Source organism: Pan paniscus, chromosome 9 (assembly GCF_029289425.2).
Source record: "Pan paniscus chromosome 9, NHGRI_mPanPan1-v2.0_pri, whole genome shotgun sequence".
In the NCBI taxonomy this organism is placed as follows: Eukaryota; Metazoa; Chordata; class Mammalia; order Primates; family Hominidae; genus Pan; species Pan paniscus.
Window position 1 is genome coordinate 104,788,163 of NC_073258.2, and position 24,166 is coordinate 104,812,328.

Sequence of the window (24,166 nt, forward strand, 5' to 3'; positions counted from 1 at the left end):
ACCTTATCCCATCTAAGTGCTGAAAGACTTGAGAGATATCCTCAGTAGGATGGTCTGAGATAAAGATAAGAAACCTTCCTCATCTTTGACTGAGAGAGGAGTGACCTACTGGGTTGCTTCCCTCTCTTGTCTTTGCTTCCTTTCAGCAGCCTGAATGCTAAGGCACCAAGAAAATCATCACTCCAAGGGAAAGGTGCCTTCTCTTTTCTATTTTAGGGTCTTAGCAATTGCTCTCCTTTTGTTTAGTGCACTCTTCTTCCATAGCTTTGCATCATTGCTTCCTAATATTTCAGGTCTCCATTGAAATTTTACATCCACAGATCATCCTTGACTCCCTAGCTGGAATGGGCTCCATACTAGTCACTCTCCAACACACTATTTTCTTTTATCTGCCTTTATTGAGGTTTGAATGTTTCTACGTACGCATGTACTTCGCTGCTTACATGCTTATGATCTATTTCCTCCCACTGCTATGAGTATTCCTGACAGCAGAGGTTCTGCCTGTCTTCCTCACTGCTGTATCTCCAGGGCACTGGATATGCCTTGTCTGGCTTACAGTAGGCATTTATGAAACTATATTGCAGCTCTTGCAGCTCCGAAATCTCCAGTGGGATATATTTGAGGGAAAGAAACTGAGGTAAACAGAATCTGCTGTAGGGATTACTGTCCTCACTCTGACAGTCCTTGGCTATATATATATAGTCCTGGCTGAAGTGCCTAAAATACCATGGGTGTTCTGAATGGTCAATTCCGAAGGTCAATGGTCCTTTACTCTCTAGCTTTGTTTAAGAATTCAGCTTAGGGCCAGGCGCGGTGGTTCACACCTGTAATCCTAGCACTTTGGGAGGCTGAGGCGGGCGGATCAAGAGGTCAGGAGGTCGAGACCATCCTGGCTAACATGGTGAAACCCCGTCTCTACTAAAAATACAAAAAATTAGCCGGGCGTGGTGGCGGGTGCCTGTAGTCCCAGCTACTCAGGAGGCTGAGGCAGGAGAATGGCAGGAACCCAGGAGACGGAGCTTGCAGTGAGCCGAGATTGCACCACTGCACTCCAGCCTAGGCGACAGAAAGAGACTCCAACTCAAAAAAAAAAAAAAATTCAGCTTAGGAGGATGATGCTCACCTTTATTTTGCTGTTGATAATATTGCTTTTGTTTTACCAATTGGTAAATTTTAGGTGAGCATAATTAGAGTCTGCAAAAGTTATTATAATTGATAATCTTGTCTTTTTCAACCCCTGGGCTGTTCTCCTCCTCTCTTCCTTCTCCTCCCTTCTCCATCTTCTTCCTTTTCTTCTTTTTCTATTTTAAATAATCATTTTTATGTAAAACCATTCTTCATTTGAGTTTTATTCCCAATGGAAATAACGGCATCACTTTAATTAACTACAGAGATATACACAGCTAAGCAACTGATATGACAAAACAGGTTTTTTATTTTAGAAAGTGTTATAATGGGTATTAGCAAATTTCAATGTATAAAATAAAGTAGATTTTATTAATAAAACAAGAAAGTTTTTGAGTAGCTTTCCAAGCTTTCAAATGACTTGACTTTTTATTTTTGAATTTTAAAAAATGTACCTCACATTAACACAGACACACATGCAAGTGGGCTATTTATACAGGATTGTCTGTTACCTGATATATTAATAATATGGCCAGTGATAATAATAACAATAATAGCCGCAGACAGTTGAGTAATTAATAAGTTCCAGGCAAAGTAGTTTATAAAAGTTATCTAATTTAATCCTCAAAACAACCTAATGTCACGCAGTATTATCACCATTTTGCAGACGATGAAACTGAGCCATTAGTCAGTATGCAGCAGAGCTGAAATTCATACCCTTGTTTGTTCAGTTCTCTGTACACCATCTACCGGGGGGAGCCTTGTAATTGAATACCTTTCCAATAATCTACTCAGTAGTCTTCTCAGAAAGATTCCTAACCATCCAACCATTCATTTGTTCTCCAGCAAAGTAGATTTGTGGCAGGAGATCCTAATTTATTTAGATAATCATATCTCGCTACCAAATATTTGACAACATTATCCATTCTGCTTAATTATGCTTTCTGAAGGTATCTGTTATCTTTAATGGGGTAGAATCAGAAAAGAAGGCTGAACAGGAGAGCAATAAAATGAAATCAGGCAAATTTTATGAATCATATTTTCCCAAGAAAGGGTCACTTCAACAAACACACGGTCTAGCCATGTATAAGGCACTGTATAGAATTATGCATAGGAATGAGATACACATCCCAACTTCAACAAGCAGATAAGCGTGTATCTGGAGGAGACAGATATATACATAATTTGTGATGGTAAAAGGTAGAATTATTGTCATCATTTATTGAACACTTAATACATCCTAGGCATTGTGCTAAGTAATTATCATTTTAAAATTTTATACCAATTCCAATTATTACTCCCATTTAAAAGATGTAAAAGCAAAGGATAAGAAAGCTGCTTAATATTGCACCATTCCTAATGAGTGAATCCTGCCTTCAATCTAAGGTATGCTTTATGGTAAGGCACTGGTCCCACATGGCTATGCTGCCATGCCCTGGGTGGGCACTGTGATAGGTGCTAAAAGAAGGTAGAAGGTTGAATTCCACGCATCAAACAAAACTGTGATATAAGCATCATTCCCAACCAAAACTAAGTTATCTTGATGTTATCCATTAGTCTCCACAGTTTGCTAGAGTAAAAAACTGACTAAAAATGTACATTGCACTTTTCCAAAAACATTATGAGCATGAACCATGTAGATGTGATTCCAGTGTAATAGGCTCTTGCAGTCCTGGATACCTACTACTTGTAGCTTTAGGAAATGTCCAGGTACACCTGGAGAGTCACTGAGGCAGGAAGAGCAGAGATGTTCCATGGGAGGTATGCAGGTAGAGAGGTAGAGATGAGAAGGGAGGTGAACTTGACCTATGACCTATCCTAACAGCTACTCTTCATTTTCCAAGAGCACCTTGACTCCTCGTGTGCTGTTTTTTTTGTTTGTTTGTTTGTTTGTTTTTAGACAGGGTCTCACTCTGACACAGGCAGGAATGCAGTGGTGGCATCAACGCTCACTGCAGCCTTGACCTTCTGGGCTCACACAGTCCTCCAGCTTCAGCCTCTGGAGTAGGTGAGGTTACAGGCATGTGCCATCATGCCTGTTTTTTTTTTGTTGTTTTTGTTTTTTTTTCACTTTTTGTAGAGACAGGGTCCCACTATGTTGCCCAGGCTGGACTTCTTAAACTTCTGGGCTCAAGGGGTCCTCCTGCCTCGGCCTCCCAAAATGCTGGGATTATAGGCCTTAGCCACCACACCCGGCCACGAACTAATCTTAAGGCTCATATTTTTCTTGCACCTAGTATTCCTTAAAGTAGGGATTGCAAAACAGCCGACTCTAGCTCCTAAATGTGTTTAGCATTCTAAAATTTATTATTTAAACACACTTGAAGAGGGATTGCCATTTTTAATCCCACTGTCTCCCTATTAATTTACACCTGGCCTACTTCCAGTTTCAAGCCTGGTCTCTTAAGTTTATAAACCCTGCTTTAAAGCCTCTCCAAGTAAAATTTAAACATGAATAAAGTGATCTTCCCAGTACAGTGGTCAAACCATATGTGATCTATCCCTGCTGAGCCAAGAATCAAACAGAAGAGTTTTGTCAAAAAGCCACATGATCTAGAATCTCTACATACCTGGAGGTTAAGCTCATTCTATCTCTTAAAATTTGTTTGTCAAAATACTTTGGCTTTAGTGGGCCATATTTAAGGCCAGAAGCCTATTAGGAGGCAAAAGAGTCTGTAGCTATTCTCAATGGACACAGACCAACAGACCAGTAGAAAAATACACAAGAATGTTGTAACATCATCATTTCAAAAAAGAAAAAAACACAAAATTGAATATACTGGTGGAGGTAAATAAGCCAGGACAGTGATGCCAAACAGTTTACATCCAAACTATAGAGGCAGCCCAATATTCCACTTAAAATTGACCAAGAAATGAGTTATGAGACTGCACCATAACCCAAAACACATCAAACAAAAGTGTCCATTCTCCCTTACACCTGTATTCCTACTGCTTTCTACAAAAGTGGTTATTTTGCCTTAAAGACATTATGTTGTAGTTATGGTGTTTCTAACTGACTTATGGAACATTCAACTTACTCATAACAAAACATTAGCACTAATAGTGCTTGGTATTTTAAGGCAAAAAATAATTCTTCTCTAAGCCTATCCATCACCATTCTCACATGCCAAGCCTGCTGCATCCATGAATAATTGAGAACAGATGCATCACTGAACACATTAAAAGGCAAATAAATGTAGAAACCAAAGGTTCACACTTCAATTTTAATACTTAGCAGAACTGCATGAGTTTGCAATAATGTAAATCATGCTTGATGGATTATTTTCACATTTAAACTGCAACCAGTGTTACCACATGTTATTTTTTCATTTACAATGTTCTGATGTAGAATTCACTTAGTGTTTAATAATTCACCATAATGCAAAGAAAACCAATTAGATTTTTTAAAAAGCAAGTTTTTTTTTCTTTTCTAAAACTTTAATTCTTAAGATAAAAAATAAAAAAATAAATTGATGCTATTTATAGTACTGTGTTCTATTTTGGCATTCACACTTGGAAAAGGGACAGAGACAAACCGAAAGAAAGTGAAAATTGATCCTAAAAGGCAATATGCTACAAACAACTGAAGGATTCTGGGATATTTATGTTAATGTATAGAAAAAATTATCCAAATGTCTCTGTGGGCCTAACGTACAGCACTCAGTTATTGTGTCTTGTTATGCATCATTCTCAGTTGTTGCTATTTTTTTTTTTTTTTGAGATAGGGTCTTGCTTTGTTACCCAGGCTAGACTGCAGTGGTGTAGTCATGGTTCACTGTAGCTTCAAACTCCTGGGCTCAACAATTCTCCTGTCTCAGCCTTCCCAGTAGCTGGGACTGTAAGCACACACCACTAAACCAAGCAAATTTTTAAATTTTTTTTGTAGAGATAGGGTCTTGCTTTGTTGCCCAGGCTGGTCTCGAGTTCCTGGCTTCAAGAGATCCTCCCACCTCAGCTTCCTAAAGTGTAGGGATTACAGGCATGAGCCACCACACCTGGCCTGTTGCTGCTTTTTAGTTTTTGGCATCTCTACCCGACTTTAAGCTCCAGACGGTTCAAGGACCCTGTCTGTCCTGCTTACCTTTGTATCTACTACATCTACCAGAGTGCCTGACAAAGAACAGGAACTTACTATTGTTTTATTAATGTATGAATGAGTAAAGATTGTGTGTGACCCATGACTGTGTGTGACCCAACGACTAAAATTAACTACAATGTAGATTTTGGCTCATTATAAGGTTGAACATTTTCTATCAGTCAGAACCATTTACAGTTGAGAATGGCTGCTGAGGTGTTTAAGTAGAGAAAAGACTACAAATAAGCATGAGTGTAGCAAACAGGATTCATACTCTTGGGTCCTCTATTGGACCTTTTGATTTCATAGAGCCCTGAGGCTCTATGATTATAACACAGACCCTTCCTAAATCTGGGTCATAACTGAAATTATAATCATCAGGACTTTCTTCTGTGATAGAACTTATACACAAATTTTCAAACCAAAAGAGGAAATTATTTTCTTTAGCTTTAATTCTGAAAACCTGTTTAACTCTCACATACCTTCTATTTGGCTGTATGTTTACCTTGCATCAGTTGAATCAAAAGGCAATTTAGTATTGGCTTTACCTTAAAGATTTCCCTTTTTCTATTTACTATGCTCTCTTTCAAAATGCATGGCACAAAGGTTGACTTAATAGATCCAAAATGGTATTTCTTACTAAGAAGGATTTTAACATTTTGACCATAAGGTAGGAACAAACCATGTTATAAGGAACTAATAAAGTTCACTCACCCTCACTGAATTTGATCATAGAAAATTGATCTCTACACTTCATGAAACCAGTGTCTGCTTTTAATCATAAAGTGGTTAAGTACTCACCAGCAAAGAATAATAAATCTTGAATCCAGGTTTAGCCACAAAGTAGTCATCGGACTTGAATGTGATTTTAATTTGGTTCGTTCTTGATTTTATCCTTGGAGGAACTTCCTTGTGTCCACACCATCGTCCTCTAATAATGGTACTGGTTTCAGATATATCTTCAACTTCCACAAAATCATACCTAGAATCAATTGCACATAATGAACATGTTTTGATTAAAGTAGATTTTGAAATTCATACTTTCACTGAGAAATTAAAACTAGCATATGTGATTTGTCATGACCACAATCTGAAATGAAAATTATAATGTACAGAAATGTTAAAAGGAAAACTGGTTTTTGGATTAGGTTTGCAAATTCAAGCTTCAGTAATCTATTCTGAGAAAATCTTTCATACATTTAGTCATGACTGTTCCTAAATCTTCAATAATCAAAATGGGTCATTTTCTGAGCATCTGGTTTTAGAAAGTTTTCTTGGAAAAACTAATATCTGTAATTGTTGGCATATTTTAGGAGATGTAACTCTAGTTATAGGCCCAAATATTAACTATATAAAATTTTTAAAACAAATACCCACTCTGAATTAATTTACCGCATTCGGTGCTTTCTTGAGAAAGTAAATGATCTATATCTATATAGCTTACAAAATCAGTAATGCCATTACAGAAAATAAATGAATACACAGGACTTGCTATATTCTCTTTTTGGAAACGATCTTTTGGAATGATCACGTCATAAAACATGAAACTTATCATGAAGGAAAGCATGTAACTTTAAGGAGAGATGTGTGCTAACCAATATTGGAAAAATCTGAGCTGGTTAAACCAGGGTGTGAATGAGCTTAAGACCATAAGTTCACCTCTGGCATTGCTCGGAGAAACTAGAATCCTGGGATCGAAGAAGACAGCAAAAGCTGCTTTAGTTATCCTTGTGGGCATTTGGTCTTCAAAGCACCTCCAGAGTGTTCCATCATTCTATCACATAGTAGGAGATCCTCAGTAACATAGTTTACATCTTCTAGGGAGCACTTATTCTATTTTCAGCCCCCTAAGATGTTGGAACATTCTACTTGATAAGCTGAACTATTTCTTTCAGTTTTGGTCATCAGTATCTCGCTCCTACAATCTACTTTTTCACAGTGACTTCAGATGCTGAGGTCACAGGCAAATGATGGGCATTCAGGGTGAACAGTGGCAGAAATCTCACATCCATATTATAGTTTTCTGTTACAATCATCAGAAGGAATCATCATAAGAAACATTATTTCTGAATACATAGAGAAACCAATATGGCCTTCCTGCACCTCAGAGCGCTACTGGATTGGGCAAGGTAATGTAAAAAGAAAGTAAAAAATAATGATATTGTGACTAAATTTCTCTAACAGTGATTTACAAGGCCCTTATGTCCGTTGCCTCAGTTTCCTTATGGATAAAATAAGAAGGCTTATATAATTTTACCAGCTCCATATCTCTTGGGTGCTGTGTAAATTAATTACTTAATGTTTATATGGTGCTTGGAAGGTAAAAAGCACTAACAAAGTATCATTATGCAAGCAACAAAATATTACAATGTAAACATCAAGGAGGCTTTGGAACAGATGGTAGGAAATCAATTCCATTTCATTTTGTATACAATACATGTAAATCATATTTACTGCACAAAGCATGACTATAATTGAAACTTTTAATAACACCATAGGTCACTTTTGTTTAAAGAACACATCATTGTATCTTTAACTCTGAACCTGAAGTCAAGAGAGGGCTGTTTTATCTCTTAGGGAGGGTTCTGAGACAAGTCTCTGGTCTGTCTCTTTCCCGTCTTTCTCTCCTCTTTTCTACCTGCTATCCTTCTACTTCCTTCCATAAATTTTGAGGAGCAACTAGATTTGATTAATGGTTCAGAAAGGAAACCATCCTCACTCTTCCTCCCTTAATTTCAAGGCCAGGATGTCAAAAGGACTCACTGCTAGGATCAAAACTCCAGCTCAGTAGTGGAGACCTGGCTTCCCTTCTGTGATATTGTAATAATAAGAAATATATATATTTGGTCTTTGTTCCTGGCACAGGCTCCTAAAACTCTTGGAATTTCTGAGTGCTGGGGTTAGAGGAGCATCTTTTTTTATCCATAATAAGCCCCCTTCCAACCATACCAGAATTTATCCTAATGAATAAATTCATTGCCTTTTGGAAGTACCTGTTGGGAGGCCCCTAGATAGCTTCAGAATGGAGGCTCATCACCAGAAAGAACAAGACATGATTAGAGAGTTGTAAATTTTGGCACCACCCCTAGACCTCTGGGGAGGGAGAGGGCCTGGAGATGGAGTTCAATCACCAATGATTTAATTAATCGTGCCTTCACAATGAGACTTCCATCAATACTCTTCCAGGCTGGTGAATACATCCAGGTGTTTGGAAGGTTGCAAACCCAGAGAAAGCACTCTTTCCATACATCTTGCCTATGTATCTCTTTCACTTGGCTGTTCCTGAGTTGCATCCTCTATAATAAACTGGTAATAGCAAGGAGACTGTTTCCTTGAGTTTTGTGAGCTGTTCTGGCAAATTATTCAACCCAAGAAGAGGGTTATGGAACCCCTATTTACAGCTGGTTGATCAGAAGTAGGAGAGGCTTGGAAGCTGCAACTGACATAGAACATGGAGGCAGTCTCGTGGGACTGAGCCTTAACTTGTGGGATCTGACACTGATTCCAGGTAGTGTCTGAATTGAATTGAATAGGACAAAACAAGCTGGTGTTGGAGGATTAACTGCTGTGGGAAAAAACCCTCACCTCACAGATTTGGTATTGGAAGTGTTCTATGGGCAGAAACAGATCATGGTACCCTCCACATCATCACCTTTAATAATCTTTTAATAGCGTCTTTTTCCCATGATTTTTTAGGCACAGAATATTAGTTCTTTTTTTTTTGAGATGGAAAAGACGCAAGATCAGCATTAGTTTATTCTCTTTGTAAATATTAACTGGCTCTTCCTTAATGTATTCATCTCTGCTTTCTGGCATACATTACCCTCTATGGTCCTAGAAAGTAATAGTCAGTGCTGTTATTCTCAGCAAAATAGCAACATAATAAAAGCTGTCAGCATAATAAACATGCAACAGAGGACAACCAAATTTGAGGCCCCTCTTTTTATTACTCAAAGGAAAATAAACCTGCTGAAAGGATTTAGCAGTTCAGTAGTTCATTGGCAATGCAGAACAAGTGTGTGCAGTAAAGTACAAAAAAGAAAAAAAAATCTTCCTCAAGTCTTATACATGCTAATTAAGCGAGTAAAATGCTGTGAGCGGACATTCAAAGAACAACAGTCCAGGCTTTCTTTGATAAATATGCTAAGAAGAGAGAAGATTATCAGACACAGCTTTCATCTTCTACTTGTGACCCAGAAACTGCAAGAAACAGACCCTTCTGAGGAGCACAGGGAATCTGGGGTGAGCTTTCTCTTCCTTCCCACCCGTATCTGAGGCCTTAACACTATGAATTCGGGGTCAGGCCCTGATAGCTTCCCCAACCATCATCTCCCAGTGCTGGCGTAATTCATTATGGGTAGGAAGGCCTGGGTCAGCGGGAGCCGGGCAGGGGTTTATGCTCCCTAAGCCCATGGCAGGCTTTGACCACACATGATGCAGCTGCCCGTAACCTGGGATGCTGGATACCTGTGCATAAATGCTGCTCTGTGCCTGGAAAAGGAGAGGACCTCCGGATTTCACCCTTCTTTGGAGGTCACACAGTCCTGACAGTTGCACAAGTGAGTTTCTGTGAGTACTGCCAGGTTATTCGGCTCTCTGCCTCAGCAGTCTACGCTATCTTGTCTGTTAGGGTTGACATACAGGCTTTTTGAAAAAGAAGCAACACATGTTGGGTCCATTTAAAAGGCTCAAAAGGAATGTTTGATACGATGCTTTAAATTCATCTTTTTCTTTTTTCACCTTGAAATAGCACCCTAAAATTTTTTTTCCCAACTTACCTACAGATATCATTTTCTGCTTCCTCTAATCCAAACTGATTGTCAAACACTAGCTGTATCCGTGTATTCTCCTGAGAGTGAAGCCGCCATGTCAGGAGCAGGTTCCTGGGGTAGCTGTTCGGGAATCTAGGACTCTGCACGTAGCCGTTTCCTTTCACCTGGATGGTCTCATCTCTTCGGTACAAGTCTGTGAGGTGATTGCTCTCTGTTAGTAGTCACAACTTGTAGAAATTAGTATGTTGCTCCAATTACAGGAAAGTAAAAAAAAGAGAACAGTTTACAACACATCATACTTCAAAACACTTCTTTATTTTGCTTCAGAACATTAAGTCTAAATGCAAATAAACAAACTTTTTTTCTCACACTGACGGCGTAGCAATCTATGTCCAGTGACTAGCATCTGAGATACTCAATAAAGACTGCTGAGTGAATGAATGAGTGAAAAACAAAAGACTCTAGTGATGTTTAATGACCCTTTATTTTGTATTCAATTGATATTTTCCGATGGGTAACCTTCTGGTTAAACAAACAACACATCTTTCTTCTAGTATCCCCCACCTCCCTAAATTCTTCACAAATCCACCCTTGATGTCTGTCTAACTTTGTACTTTGGGCGCTCTCTTAATATCATTCTTGACAAGCAAAGACTAACAACAATCTCAGAACTCCAGTTCATTTAGTGTGGATTAGAATCAGCAAATAATTTCATCCATCCTTCCGCCACGAAAAATCATAATTTTGTGTCTCGCGTTTTCTATGAGTTAAAATAGGTCCAATTCTTACTGTATTTTCTCTATGCTGTTAGCCAGATAAAAAGAATTTATCTGGTTTTTGTACTGGGTTCTTGGAAGAGAGTTTCCAAACCCTTGGAATTTCTCACATCATAGAAATATTTTTGTTATTCATGATATGGCCCCCAGGACCACGTCTGATTTTATGCTAATGAAGTGACTCACTGTGGGCCCACAGATAACTTTAGGATGGGGGTTGGCCATGCCAGATAGACCAACCATGTGATTAAGGGTTAGGGTTTGGAGCCATTATGACATTCAACCTGATCTCTCTCCCAACCTCTGGGGATGAAAGACGGATTGAAGATTGAGTCCACTCATGTTGATAATGATTCCATCAATCATGACTGCATAATGAAACTCCAGTGAAAACTCTAGACACCAAGACTTGGGTGAGTTTCCCAGGTGGGGATACACATTGATGTACCAGCAGGCTGATGTGTCCCGAGGACACAGAAGCTTCATGCTCGAGACCCTCTCAGACCTTACCCTATGTGCTTCTTTATTTAGCTGGTCCTAATTTATATCCTTTATAGGAGGACTTTAATTTTAAATACAGTGCTTTTCTGAGTTCTGTGAGTTGTTCTAGCAAATATCAAACCTGGGGGTTTATAGGGACTCCCAAATTTATAACCAATTGGTCAGAAGTGCAAGTGAGCTGGGGTCCCCCAAACTTGCAGCTGATGTCTGAAGTGAGTACCATATTGTGGTGCTTGTAATTTTAACCTGTGAAATTTGGCCTAACTCTCGGTAGTTTTCATCAGAATTGCATCATACAGTGGATCCCCTTTTCATCTCTCTCAATATTCAGAGTTCATTGCAGTTTGGATTTTGGCTTTTTAGGCCCCACCATAAACAGACCTCCAGCCACAGTCTATTTATGTTATCCTGCAGAGAGTTTACTTTGAGGACTATAATTCAGTAAGCCTGGTCAGGGAAGCTATGCTTGCTGGTGGAAACCACTGTAAGGTAGGGTTTCTGAGGGTGGCTGTTAGAGCTTCCAAAAATAAGACAAAGAGGATAAGAATTGGCATGTGAAGTACAAAAGTCTCTTTTGCAAGTGATTTTGCATATGGGAATTTAAACTTTTTTTGGACTCATTTAATGTTAATGTGTTGCAGCTTGTTCAGCTAGACTTTGTGTGGGAGACAGAGTCGTAGGAAAAGCAACGGGTAGTTGAGGGATGTCCCCACTCCCTGCCTCCAGATGACTCCAGTGGCCTGCAGTCATGGCAGCACTTCCAACAAGGACAGCAAGCAGACAACTTCCTAGGAGACGAAAATCATTTCTGCTCGTTGAGTCTTTTCCCTTCCCTTGATCTTATGCTTAAAGATCAGCTGCGAAAACTGGTGTCTGCTCATTTTGTCATAAGGGGGTTTTAGGCAATGGGTCTTGATATGGTTTGGCTCTGTGTTCCCACCCAAATCTCATCTCTAATTGTAATCCTCACATGTCAGGGGAGGGACTTGGTGGGAGATGACTGGATCACGGGGTGGTTCCCCCATGCTGTTCTCGTGATAATGAGTGAGTTCTCATGAAATCTGATGGCTTAAAAGTGTGGCGGTCCCCTGCAACCCCTGCCTCCTGCTGCCATGTAAAAGGTGCCTTGCTTCCCCTTCACCTTCTGCTATGATTGTAAGTTTCCCAAGGGCTCCTATGCCATATGGAACTGTGAGCCAATTAAACCTCTGTTCTTAACAAATTACCCAGTCTCAGGTAGTTCTTTATAACAGTGTGAAAAATGACTAACACAGGTCTGAACACTGTTTTCTAGGTTGACTGATTCGAGCTATAAGTCAGTCAACAATTATGTATTAAGCATAGATTAACCATATTGTATTATAGTATTTTCAAGACTTCTATCACTTGAGTATTACCCTTACAATTTTTGCCACATTTTTGTACCTCTAGCGCTATTAATTATTTATTAGTTTCTCTCTAAATTAATATTTTAATCAAAAGCAAATTTATTCTAAAATAAAACTTTATGCCAATAATGTAAATGGCAAGCAGCCATCATTTGCCATGAATAGAAGGTAACCATGAGTCTAAATATATTACTATTAAATTTTAAAATATCTATCTCAGGTATTCAGATTCCTCATTTGTATAAGTGAATTCAGCATCACGTTTTCTCTTTGGTCTCTTTCATGGGTATTATATATTCTTTCTTTACAGTTTCAGATGCTATGTTAGATGTGGATAGAATTTAAAAATGTTTAAAGAATGGTTCTTGTCTTCGTACACTTGGAAAAAAAAGTTGATGCATACTGCACAAATGTAAACAGGCAAAAGGGAATATTAAGTGCTGAGTGTAAATGCTGTGGTTGCTCAAAGGCCAGGTGAGCGGCAAGGGCTAATGTGGAGAATGTGTTCATATGATCCTTGCAAGAGGCCTGCCCAGAACAGAGCCCAAGTGAGACATAAGAGGCTAGAAGCTTTAAAGGAACTATGGAAATATTTGAAAGCCAGGCAGAAATATCTCCACTTGATATGGGTACAAACAGAACAGCCCTGGTGTGGGTGAATAGTTTGTTAAAAGGAAGATTAGCCTGTTGGTGATACAATAGACAAACTGGAGGGAAAATGCCTGGAGCATCAAGGTCTCCTAGGAACTAGAGGTGAGGGTAACAAGGTCCTATTCTGGAAGGGCAGGTGGCAGTGATGCCACTTTGGGGGAAAAATAGAAAGGAATGTAAAAATATTGGTCAGAGGTAGCAGCAGCATGCTAAGCCTAGAGCCTGGGCTCAGTGTGGTATTATTGATACTCAAGGATGCTGCCAGGGGAAACATTTTTAGAGGAATGTAAGTTTGGTTTTGAAGTGGTGATGAGTAATTCAAGTGGAAACTTAGCAGGCTTTGGGGTTACAGAGCTAGCTGAGAGAACAGATTAGACACAAGGCCTCAGCTTAGAGAGGGGAGAGGAGGCCTTGGGAATCAGTGATCCCTCTCAAGAAGTGTCCTGAGAAGGGAAGGTGAAGCTTGGTGCTGGCAGACATGCCCTGGGAGTGGCAGATGACAGAAAGAGTGCCCACCTGGAGCAATGGCTGGGAAGGAAGGTGTGTGTAAGTCAGGCTGCCCAGAAAAGGGACAATTTCAAGGACAGAGTGGTCAATAAAGTCACATGCAAAACGAGACCAGGGGACAATAGACGGAGAAAAGACCACAGAACTTGGTAATAACAAAGTCAATGATATCCTTTCAAAGTACACTTTTAGAACTTTTCTAAGTATAAAAGGGGACTCTTTTTTCTAAAACATCATTAAAGTCTACACTGTCTGAAAGGTATTAACTCTGGTTATAAATGAATGCCAATTACATTTTTATGAACCTGTAGAAGGGGTGGGGAGAGGGGCTTTCCTTCTTATGTAGTTTGATTAAGACAGTACAGTCAGCCCTCCATATGCATGGGTTCCACATTCATGGATTCATAAACATCAAATTGAAAATATTTATTAAAAACAGGATGCTTGTGTCTGTGCTGAACACATACAGACTTTTTTTCTTGGCATTATTCCCTAAACAATACAGTATAACAACTGTTTACATAGCATTTATACTGTTTCTAGAGGTGATTTCAAAATATAGAAGAGGATGTCCATAGATTATATGCAAACAGTACATCATTTTATATAATGGGTTTTGGTATCCTTGTGGTATGTGGAGCGGGAAGGGGTTCTGGAATCAATCCCTCATTAATACTGAGGGATGACTATATTCGTTTTCAATTTCACAAATTTGTCAGAGACCTATGCTGCAGTATTTTGAACTATAGGGGAAAAATAACAATATTTCAGATTTATTTTTCCTTAAAAAATTCTGCCAAAAAATACACCTGAACAAACAAAATATGAACAACAGCAAACACTGCTAATTATGCTTATTTTGTGCCTGGCATTGTTCTAAGCAATTTGCATACTTCATTTGTAGGGTCTAATCACTTTATACAGATGATCTCTTGTGTGTGTATGCATGTCCATATATATTTATAACGACTTTGAGATAGGTATTATTACCACCTTTTTTTTTTTTTTTTTTTTTTTTTTTGAGACAGTGTCTCATTATGTCACCCAGGCTGGAGTGCAGTGGTGTGATCTTGGCACACTGCAACCTCCGCCTCCCGGGTTCAAGCAAGTCTCCTGCCCCAGCCTCCCGAGTAGCTGGGATTATAGGCACGCACCACCATGCCCAGCTAATTTTTGTATTTTTAATAGAGACAGGGCTTCACCATGTTGGCCAGGCTGGTCTTGAACGCCTGACCTCAAGTGATCTGCCCACCTTGGCCTCCCAAAGTGCTGGGATTACAGGCGTGAGCCACTGTGCCCAAGTCATTACCACCATTTGACAGATGAAAATTCTGGGGAAGAGAGAGGTCTAGTATCTTGCTCAAGGTCACAGAGCTAGTGAAAGGTAGAGTTAGAATACAAACCAGGCTATCTGGTTCCAGAGTAGATGCTTCTAACCGCTGTACTATAGAAAGTGTTCTTCCTTCTTAGTCTGAAATCTGCTTGAGGCAATTTTAGATTCTTTGCTACGTGTAATCCACTTCTAAGTCACACTGTTTACATATAATTTAACTTAATGCCAACTCAGGGCTATTCTTAGCAGAAGAGTTGTAGTGAATTATAGATACAAAGAACAACCTCTCAGGTTAAACCCGAGATAAGTACCAAAGTATTATACACAAAGTCACATTCCTAAACAAAGGTATTTACTTTGGTGTTCCAATAACAGCTAACATTTCTGGAGCAATTACTATTGCCAGGTACTCCAATAAGTGGTTTAAAGCCATTACTTCATTTAATCCTCACAACAACCCTATGCCATTGGTATTATCCCCACTTTACAAAGGAAGTTCTGAAAATTTAAGAAACTTGTGACCTCAAGGCACAAAGCTTGTGGTGGAATCAAGATATGACCTTAGGCAGTCTACTACTTTCAGAGCACACATGCTTAACCAGAGCACTGTACTAGCTGTTAAACTACAAAAATAGGAAAACAATCACTTTTCACAGAGAGGAAATAATTTTTATGTATGTTTGTATAACAACGACATAGTTTTATTTTGCATTTTAACACAGACAGATGTTCACATCCTCATAAACTCTGAGCTATGCATTTGACTTTAAAAAAGGCAATTAAAATTTTTAAAAAGCCAAAATGTTATATAATTGTCTATTTTATTCCCAATTGTTCACCAAACTCAGCTCACCCAACCAAGTACCCCAGGAGCTCATGAAAGTCACTGTAGGCACTATTACTTATCCCTGAAATCCATCTAGAACAATGGTTTGCTACATGTGGTCCCCAGAGCATCATTATTAACATCACCTAGGAGTCTGTTAGGAATGCAAATTCTCAGGTCCTACTCCAGACCTACAAAAGCAGAAATGCTGGGCACGGAGCCAAGCACTATACATATTAATAAGCCTCCAAGGTGATTCTGATGCACCCTAAGGTTTGAGAACCACTGACCATATCATGATTTCTATTTTGCTTCTTATTCCTGACTTTCCTGCCACCTCTTTGCTTTGACTCTGTAACTCAAGTCTGGTTTTTCATTTTGTGTCCTTGACTGACAACCTGTTGATATGGACAGGAGTCAGAGAAATACTGGGTAGAAGAGAGTAGTTCCCCGGCAAAGGCCCCACCCTCAAGCCTGGAAATCCACAGCCCTAAATGGGAACAGGCATTCCTGTTTTTGTTCCCAAAAGTTGCCTTTGGGTCTGCCACGCCACCCTATCCTGTACCCATAATAACTCCAGACCCCAGGCTCCAGAAGTAGATGAGGAGGAGATGAACAGAAGTGCAGAAGAATGGCCGAACAGAGTGGCAGAGAGAAGAGAAGGAGCATCTGAATATCAAGAGGAGTTCAGCTGGGGACGGCTAGAGAGGAGACCTGCTGCTGGACAGCCAAACCCCAGGGAAGAGCATATTCCCACTCCATCCCCCTTCCAGCTCCCTATCCATCCTGGTGAGAGCCGCCTCCACCATTCAATAAAACCCCCACATTCATCCTTCAAGTCCATATGGAACCCGATTCTTCCTGGATGCCAGACAAGGACCTGGGTACCAAGAGGGCATGGAGCTGGTTAATACTTAAGCTGTCTGTGGACAGCAAGGCTAAAAGTGCACACTGTATCACGTGCCCATTTGGGCTTTGGGAGTTGCAGATACCCACTCCTGGACGTTGCTATGGGAGTGGACCCCAGGGGTCTCATCTGCGTGCTCCCGCTCCTGTAAGGGGTTTGAGTGTGCATGACAGCTAAACAAGAGGAGCCACATGCCTGTTGCAAGTCCTATGCAGGGGATCAGGGAAGTATCCCATTTCACTGTCTCGGGCTCACTTTTCTATTTCCGACCTCGGAACCTCCTCTAGGATGTCATTTCCAGTATACAATGACTAGAGCAAGAGGCTACACACCTTGGTGTCTTTGACTGCCTTTGACAGTCTCACCCTTATCCAGCTTTCCCCATTCATGAAGAAGTCACCCCTGGCCCCAATAAATGTATGTGATAATCCATCATCATATATAATAATGCTTAAGGAGAAATGAAACTATGAATAATGGTAATGTGTTTTTCTTCTCATATCATAATATTATACATGACAACATAAGATGCAAAAGGAAAATAGTTGTTGAAGTAAAAATTAAAATATTTGATCAAACAGTGATATAGTTGCAGGCTGTGCCATCTCACACAAACTCAGGGGAACACTACAGACATGCCCTTTTTCTCTTGTCCCCATAAGACAGACAGGAACCAATAGCATGACTGATAGTGACAAACCCTTTTCAGCTACAAGCCAAAATACTTACAAAAAGATTTTTTTAACAAAATATCATTAATAAAAGTGCTGTTTCATGATCCTATAATATGTCATAGCAATAATGTTTGCCCAGAATGTAGCTGAATGATATGTAAACTATATAGTCCCACTTCTGTTGCTAAACAACCACAGTAACCTAAATTTGTGTGGGATGCAGTATAGTTTATAAACACCCATTTTGCAAGTCCATCATATAAATAAGTTGACAAAATAGGAAGCAAATATTATACTTTCATTCTGTTTTTTATAATAATTGTTTTGTTGTTACTTTAACAGGTAACAAAAGCAACAGAGAGAAGTGATTTGTTGCAAGCCCAAAGAATGGAAGCTTTCCATATTTAAGAGCTGAGTCTTAAAGTCAGCTCTACCTCTTTCAAGTCCTAGTAACTCTTCCCCTATATTACAAACAGCAGCATTATTCACACCATGTCATCCCTCTGGCTTCCGTTTCCCAACCTGATACATTAGGGGGCTGAATAATGTGGCAGATTCCTTTCAGGTACAAAATGACATGACACCTCAATAGTTTTCTTCCAAGGGGACAGAAATACCAGTGGTTGGACTATGGGTAATAGGTAAGATTAAACAATGCTTGGAAAATAAAATCTCAAATCTCAAATCTTCAATGGGTAAGTGGTCAAACACTTTTGCTAACTATATGTAACATTCTATTATATTAGTATTAGATATAATAGATATTATATATAGTTGTATGCCATCATCTGAAATAAGAATACAAGTTGTTCAAACACATATTGTTTGGAAAAATCTCTATTTCTTTTCAACTAGAAAAGTGTCCCAGGCACATAATTATCCACTTAGCACACTAATTTGTGTTGAAAACATTACGAAGGAATTAAAATAAATGTTTTAATGTAGAAACAATGTATTCTATCTTTTGCTCCCTTTAAAACTAAGTAAAGACTTCTTTCTGAGTCTATCTAGGTATAAGAGATAAAAACTGAAGATACTCAAAAGTGCTGTATAATTTCTTTAAAGTTTCAAAGGAAAGTAAAAAATAAATCATATTGGAGAAAATTAAACTCCTGAGGCAAAGGACTATGTCTTGTTAATCAATGTAACCCCAGTATATTGCCAGTCTGGGCATATGAGACACTCAAAATATATTTTTAAAAAACATACATGGATGAATGGTTACTATAAATAGTGCATATTATATATGCATATTATAATAATAATGCAAATTATTAATACAAACCTGAAAGACATTTAAAGATAACAAATAAAAGGCAATTTTATCAGAAATAAAATTGTAAAATGCCCCAAATATTTCACTTCTAAGAAATTCATATTAATGTAGCCAAGGGCCCTATATTTGTGAGAACACATTTAGCATGAACATTAAGGGATTATTTTTGGAAGAGATGCATTTAAATGATCCTGCTTACCATCTGGTTTATATATTAATTCTGAAATGACTACTTACTCTGTCCTATTTCCATTTCACAACCTACCAGTAGCACCAGAGCCAGGCCCTACCATACTTTAAGAAATTGTGACTCTGAAAGAAAAGAAGAAAAATGCTGGAACAAAAGTAAAATAGTTTGCTGTTATATATGGGGGCTGCTCTTGGATTTATTAAGCAATATACAAAATCGGTGACTGACTAGATTCCATAGGTTCTCATCCTATGCAACCATTTAATTTAGAGTGGCAAGCTCAGCAAAATGAATCAAAATCAGTCCTGTGTCTTGCAAATGCATTATTATTATTATTATTATTATTATTATCATTACTACTCAATGACCTCAAGTAATTTCTGCACTCTTCCTCAAAGAATCAAAACACAGTAAAGTGTCCTAGGATGCAAAACAGTACCTTAATTGATGAGACAATGTGCGGTGTTTTGTTGAAGCAGCAAAAAAGAAATGAAAGAGATGGAAGATAGAAAAGAGACTAGGGCAGGAAGTCCTAATTTAAAAATGAATAGATCAATTTGTACAACAGACCCTAAAATACGCAACTTGGATTAAATTGAATTTAATTAGATAATTTTCCATAAATTATCTCCTAACTTAAAAAGTACAGGGTTGGAGTCTCACCATGTGAACTGATAAAGGTGAAAATTAGACTCTAACGATGTTAGTTTAAAAATCAGCATGGAAGCTTTTTCAGCTTTTCCCCCCTAGTGTTTGCTAACGCACTGAAGCTTGCAATCAATGAGCTGAAGTCCTCCTGGGACTATTAATAGGACGGTCTTCATTAAGGAATTTTTGGTTAACACATGTTCCTAGTGAGAATTAGTCTTCCAATAGCTCACATTAGCTTTCCAAAGACAACATCCACCTGTGCTCAGTCTATGGCTTGCCATTAGGAAACTCAAGAGCAAAGCTGATTAAACATCAGACATTTATTTAGAACTCTCCAGCAGAGATTTTTCTAAGATCTCAGTAGTAATACAAAACCTTTCTGTTTATAAAGATTTGGGGAAGGAGATGGTTGTTTGCCAGTTACATATCTTTTTTTTTTTAAACATTACAGCTCTTTTTGGCACAAACCAAGATGTTAATGTTATATAAACAGCCATGCTCACAGTAACAATTTGGAGACAATGTTTTTTTGTAGAGTAATCACTTGATTATTCCCTGAACTCAAAATTATTCTTCTTCAAGAATCTGAGTCCACCAAAAAAGAATAAATGAAAAAGTACCATAAAGTCCTCTTGAATACTTGCCAGAAACACTCACCAGGAGTGTAATAATGCCCAAAGTATTATATTCATAATTATTATTCTTCACCTCACTAGAACTTTTAATGTACAAAAATTTGTTTTGTTATTGTACATTAGTGAGCGATCATATTCTTTCCTTCAAAATAGCTTGTATTTTATAGGTAATTACAGAAATGATGGTAAAATATTAAAATGGAAATAATTTAACTTTCTGAAATGACTTTTGGTCTAATTCTTAGAATATTTGAATCTGGATAAAGATTGACCCAAAATAACCATGCTAGATTTTATCACATTCATATTAATTAATTCTCTGATAATTCTCTTTTCTTCTATGGTAGACTGTTTGTGTTGTGATATTGCCATTTACATGTAAAGAATGTGAAAAAAATGAAATAATAAAATTCAGAACTGTGAGGGTGAAGGGAAATGTTGAATGGCATGGTAGAAAGTATTACAGTATCTAAGGCTCCTGAATAGAGAGATTCTTTCCATAATACTAACTTAACACCCAGAAAATAATAAGACAACCACAATGACAAAAATATCTGCTTTAACCACTGCCAACATAGCTCAGAGACACAGAAAGATAAGAGGGAAAATAGAAAAGTCATACCCAGGAGTAACAAGATTTAGCATTTTTTCTAGAGAACATTTGTTATAGAAAAACCAATATTTTTATAAATATTGTCAAGAATGAGGATTTTCTCAGAGTAACTTTAAGAAGTAACCAACCCAATAAAGTTGATGTGGAATTGAACAGTGTGGATCAGAGGTGGTGATCGTAAAATATCCTAATGCTTAAAGTGCTAGTCTGTACAGACAAAGATGAAAGCATTTTCTTAGTCACTTCTGACTAAAGGGCTCACAAATTCCCAGGAGAAAGCTGAGAGTTAGTTTGGTTTATCACTTGTGATGTATATAAACTTATGACTATATTTAATATGTACATTAGTTACATATCACATAATGAACACATTATGTATATTTATAATTATACTTAAAATAAATTTTTATTAAATTGTATGGCTTCAGTGCTATTTATGGATTAAATCACTTTTCAATACCAAAGTCATAGCATTTCAAAGTAATTTCTTCGCATGTTAACATTTTAAAATAGGGAACTATCTTATGATTACTGTTAAATGTAACTGTCCAGCTGTCAGGAAGAGGAGCAAGTTGGGACAGAGTTTTCATAGATTTTGTAAGCATAAATTTAGTCATGAGTAGGAGATAACTGTTCATCTGATTTCAACTTCAAATATTAACTTTGGTAGCATAATATATGGATGAATTATAATGTATTTGTATAGCTGTCACTTGTAAAACATTTATTAAGGTTGTACTATGATGCAGTATGAAAATTTTAAAAGTGTTTGTGAACATAAATGAGTATGGAAAAAGAAATGAAAATGTAAATATATTTAAAAAATGAAGAAATAATATCACATCCATATTCTCTGGTAAAAAAAAAAATTCAAGTGCTTTATGGGACCAAAGCTGGGAAGATGTATTAAAGTACAAACTATATTTTGATTTGTCACTGATGCTCAAGGAAATAAATTTCCTGCCTCTCTCAGAAAATGCAATTAAAAGCAGTAGAAATTATGAAATGTCTCAGAATAGGCCAAATAATTAGTAAACCTATGAAAGATCAATGCAAATGATTCCCGCATTATGATGATGCTAAATAGCTACCTATCAAAAGTTGGAGGCTTTCAAGAGAATTACTTAACATCTAGTGATACCTAACTCACGTAAGCAGAAAATGATACAATTAATGAAAATTCAGATGAATTCCTAGCATTCTTTGATATTTCTCAGAATTATATGGAGTCCTAAAAGTGCACTGTTGATCAAATCGTAATAACACACACTGGTTCTGAAAAAGGTCATGTTACTTTGAAGCTATGTATGAATACTGAATTACCGAAGTGATTTAAAAGACTTCCGTGATTCAATGCGAAAAAGGCTTGGATTTGGACTTCGAGATAATAAAAGACATTATACTTTTCTGGATAAATGCATGCTATTATCATTTTATTAAAAAGAGTACTGTGCGCTTTTAATGCAGATCTTTTATTCTCCCCCAAAGCTATTACTAAGTCAATGCTAGGTCATACAACGGATGGTGTTTTAGAATGAAACAAGCTTTTTGTTTTCTTGTTAAAGCTCATGCTAACAAATCTCTTCAAATATCTTCCTGTAGACCACTGTGTCTCCTCCAGGGACTCTTCCCTAACGGGACTCCAGTGGAGTAGCATTAGTTAGGAAAGGACAGATTATACTAGCCTAAATCTTAGTGGTTTTAAAGTTTATTTTTTGTTCATGCTACATGTCCACTTTGGGTTGGTGGGGCTCCACTTCATGTTTTCTCACTCCGAAATCTGGGAAAATGAACTTTTAGTACTGTAATATTTAGAGCTATGCAGGGGAAACCAGGAGACAAAGAATGGCCTAAGAAAACCACATGGCCATGTTATGGACAAGAGGCAGGGAAATACTGGGTAGAAGAGCGCGGTTCCCCTGCAAAGGCCTCACCCTCAAGCCTGGGCCTGCGGCCCTAAATGAGAACTTCACAACCCTGTTTTCATACCCAAATGTTGCTCTTTCTGAAACCACCCTGGCCCACTATGTCCCCCACCCTGTACCCATAAAAATCCCAAACTCCGCTGGCAGAGGAGCAGAGCAGTATGGCAGAGAAGGAGAAAAAACAATTGTCTGAATGTTGAAGTGTCTGAATGTGGAGAGGAGCTTGGCCTGGGACAGCAGAACTCCAGGGGAAGATTATCTTCCCAATCCATCTCTTTTCCTGCTCCCCATCCTGCTGAGAGCCAGCTCCATCACTCAATAAAACCTCCGCATTCACCATCCTTCAAGTCTCTGTGACCTGATTTCTCCTGCATACCAGACAAGAATCCAGGTACCAAGAGGGCAGGGTATAAAAGGCTGTCATCCTGACTCTCCACTGAGCTGGTTAACACTTAGCCATCCGTGGATGGCAACTACTAAAAGAGCATTAATTGTAACACACCCCTAGATGCTACTGTGTGGCTGGAGCCCAAAAGCACTCAACCCAGCCTGGCACCCGCTCGCCTGCGTGCTCCCTGTCCTGCAAGGGGTTTGAGTGCAGCAGCCAGTCAGTGAGCCATACAGGACTGTTGCAAGTCCTGTGAAGGGGTCCAGGGAACTCTTCTGTCTTAGCCAGACCTAACTTCCAATAGAGTGGATGCCTGGAAAAGTAAAGAAGAACTGCAAACTGATGAACAGTTTAATAGTGACTACTTCAATGGCATACTTACTTCCCATATATAAAAGCATCAGGCTTGACTTGTCTTTTTGTTTTTCAATAGGTAGCATGATCTAACCATACACTGAATAACATCTCATTGTTATTATTATAAATCATTGCAATTGTGGCAAAATAGATGGTCAGGATAGAAATGTATCTCCAAGCAGAAGATTCATAAAGATTTGATGACTACAGAGGAAGAAAAACGGTGCTGAGCTGCCAAAAAATACATTTGAGTAAGTGGTCTTGATCTTTGTCAGAATTCATTATCTTTCTAGAGATAGCAACTAGGTTTTATTCAGTAGATAAATTAGGATAGTGACAGTAACCTCCAGTATCCATCTTAAGAAGGATTCTGAGCCTGTGTCTATGTTAAATAGAAAAAATGGAAATGACAAATTAACAATGTCTCGCATGGGCCCAGAAACATAGAGACAGCAACATTTTTGCCATCCCTTTATATAGCTACTGAATAATATTCTATGTCTGTTTCTCTACATTTTTGCTTCCTTCATGCCTATTCCACAAGACCTGTACTGGTCTGCTTATGCCTGCAATCCCAGCATATTTGGGAGGCCAAG

The 24,166-nt window shown here is 38.3% G+C and overlaps 1 protein-coding gene across 2 annotated transcripts in view; it reads right to left on the reverse strand.

Annotated features, from left to right (window-relative positions):
- The window catches only part of PDGFD (platelet derived growth factor D), a 257,644-nt gene that overhangs the window by 82,478 nt on the left and 151,000 nt on the right, over positions 1 to 24,166 (reverse strand). The window contains exons 2-3 of one of the 2 annotated variants that reach the window (XM_003828368.5): positions 9,979 to 10,165; positions 6,002 to 6,182 (exon numbers count right to left, since the gene is read on the reverse strand). In XM_003828368.5, the coding sequence (XP_003828416.1) occupies positions 6,002 to 6,182; positions 9,979 to 10,165 (368 nt within the window). Of the gene's footprint in view, positions 1 to 6,001; positions 6,183 to 9,978; positions 10,184 to 24,166 lie in introns of both variants that reach the window. The other variant, XM_003828367.5, reaches the window with a different exon arrangement.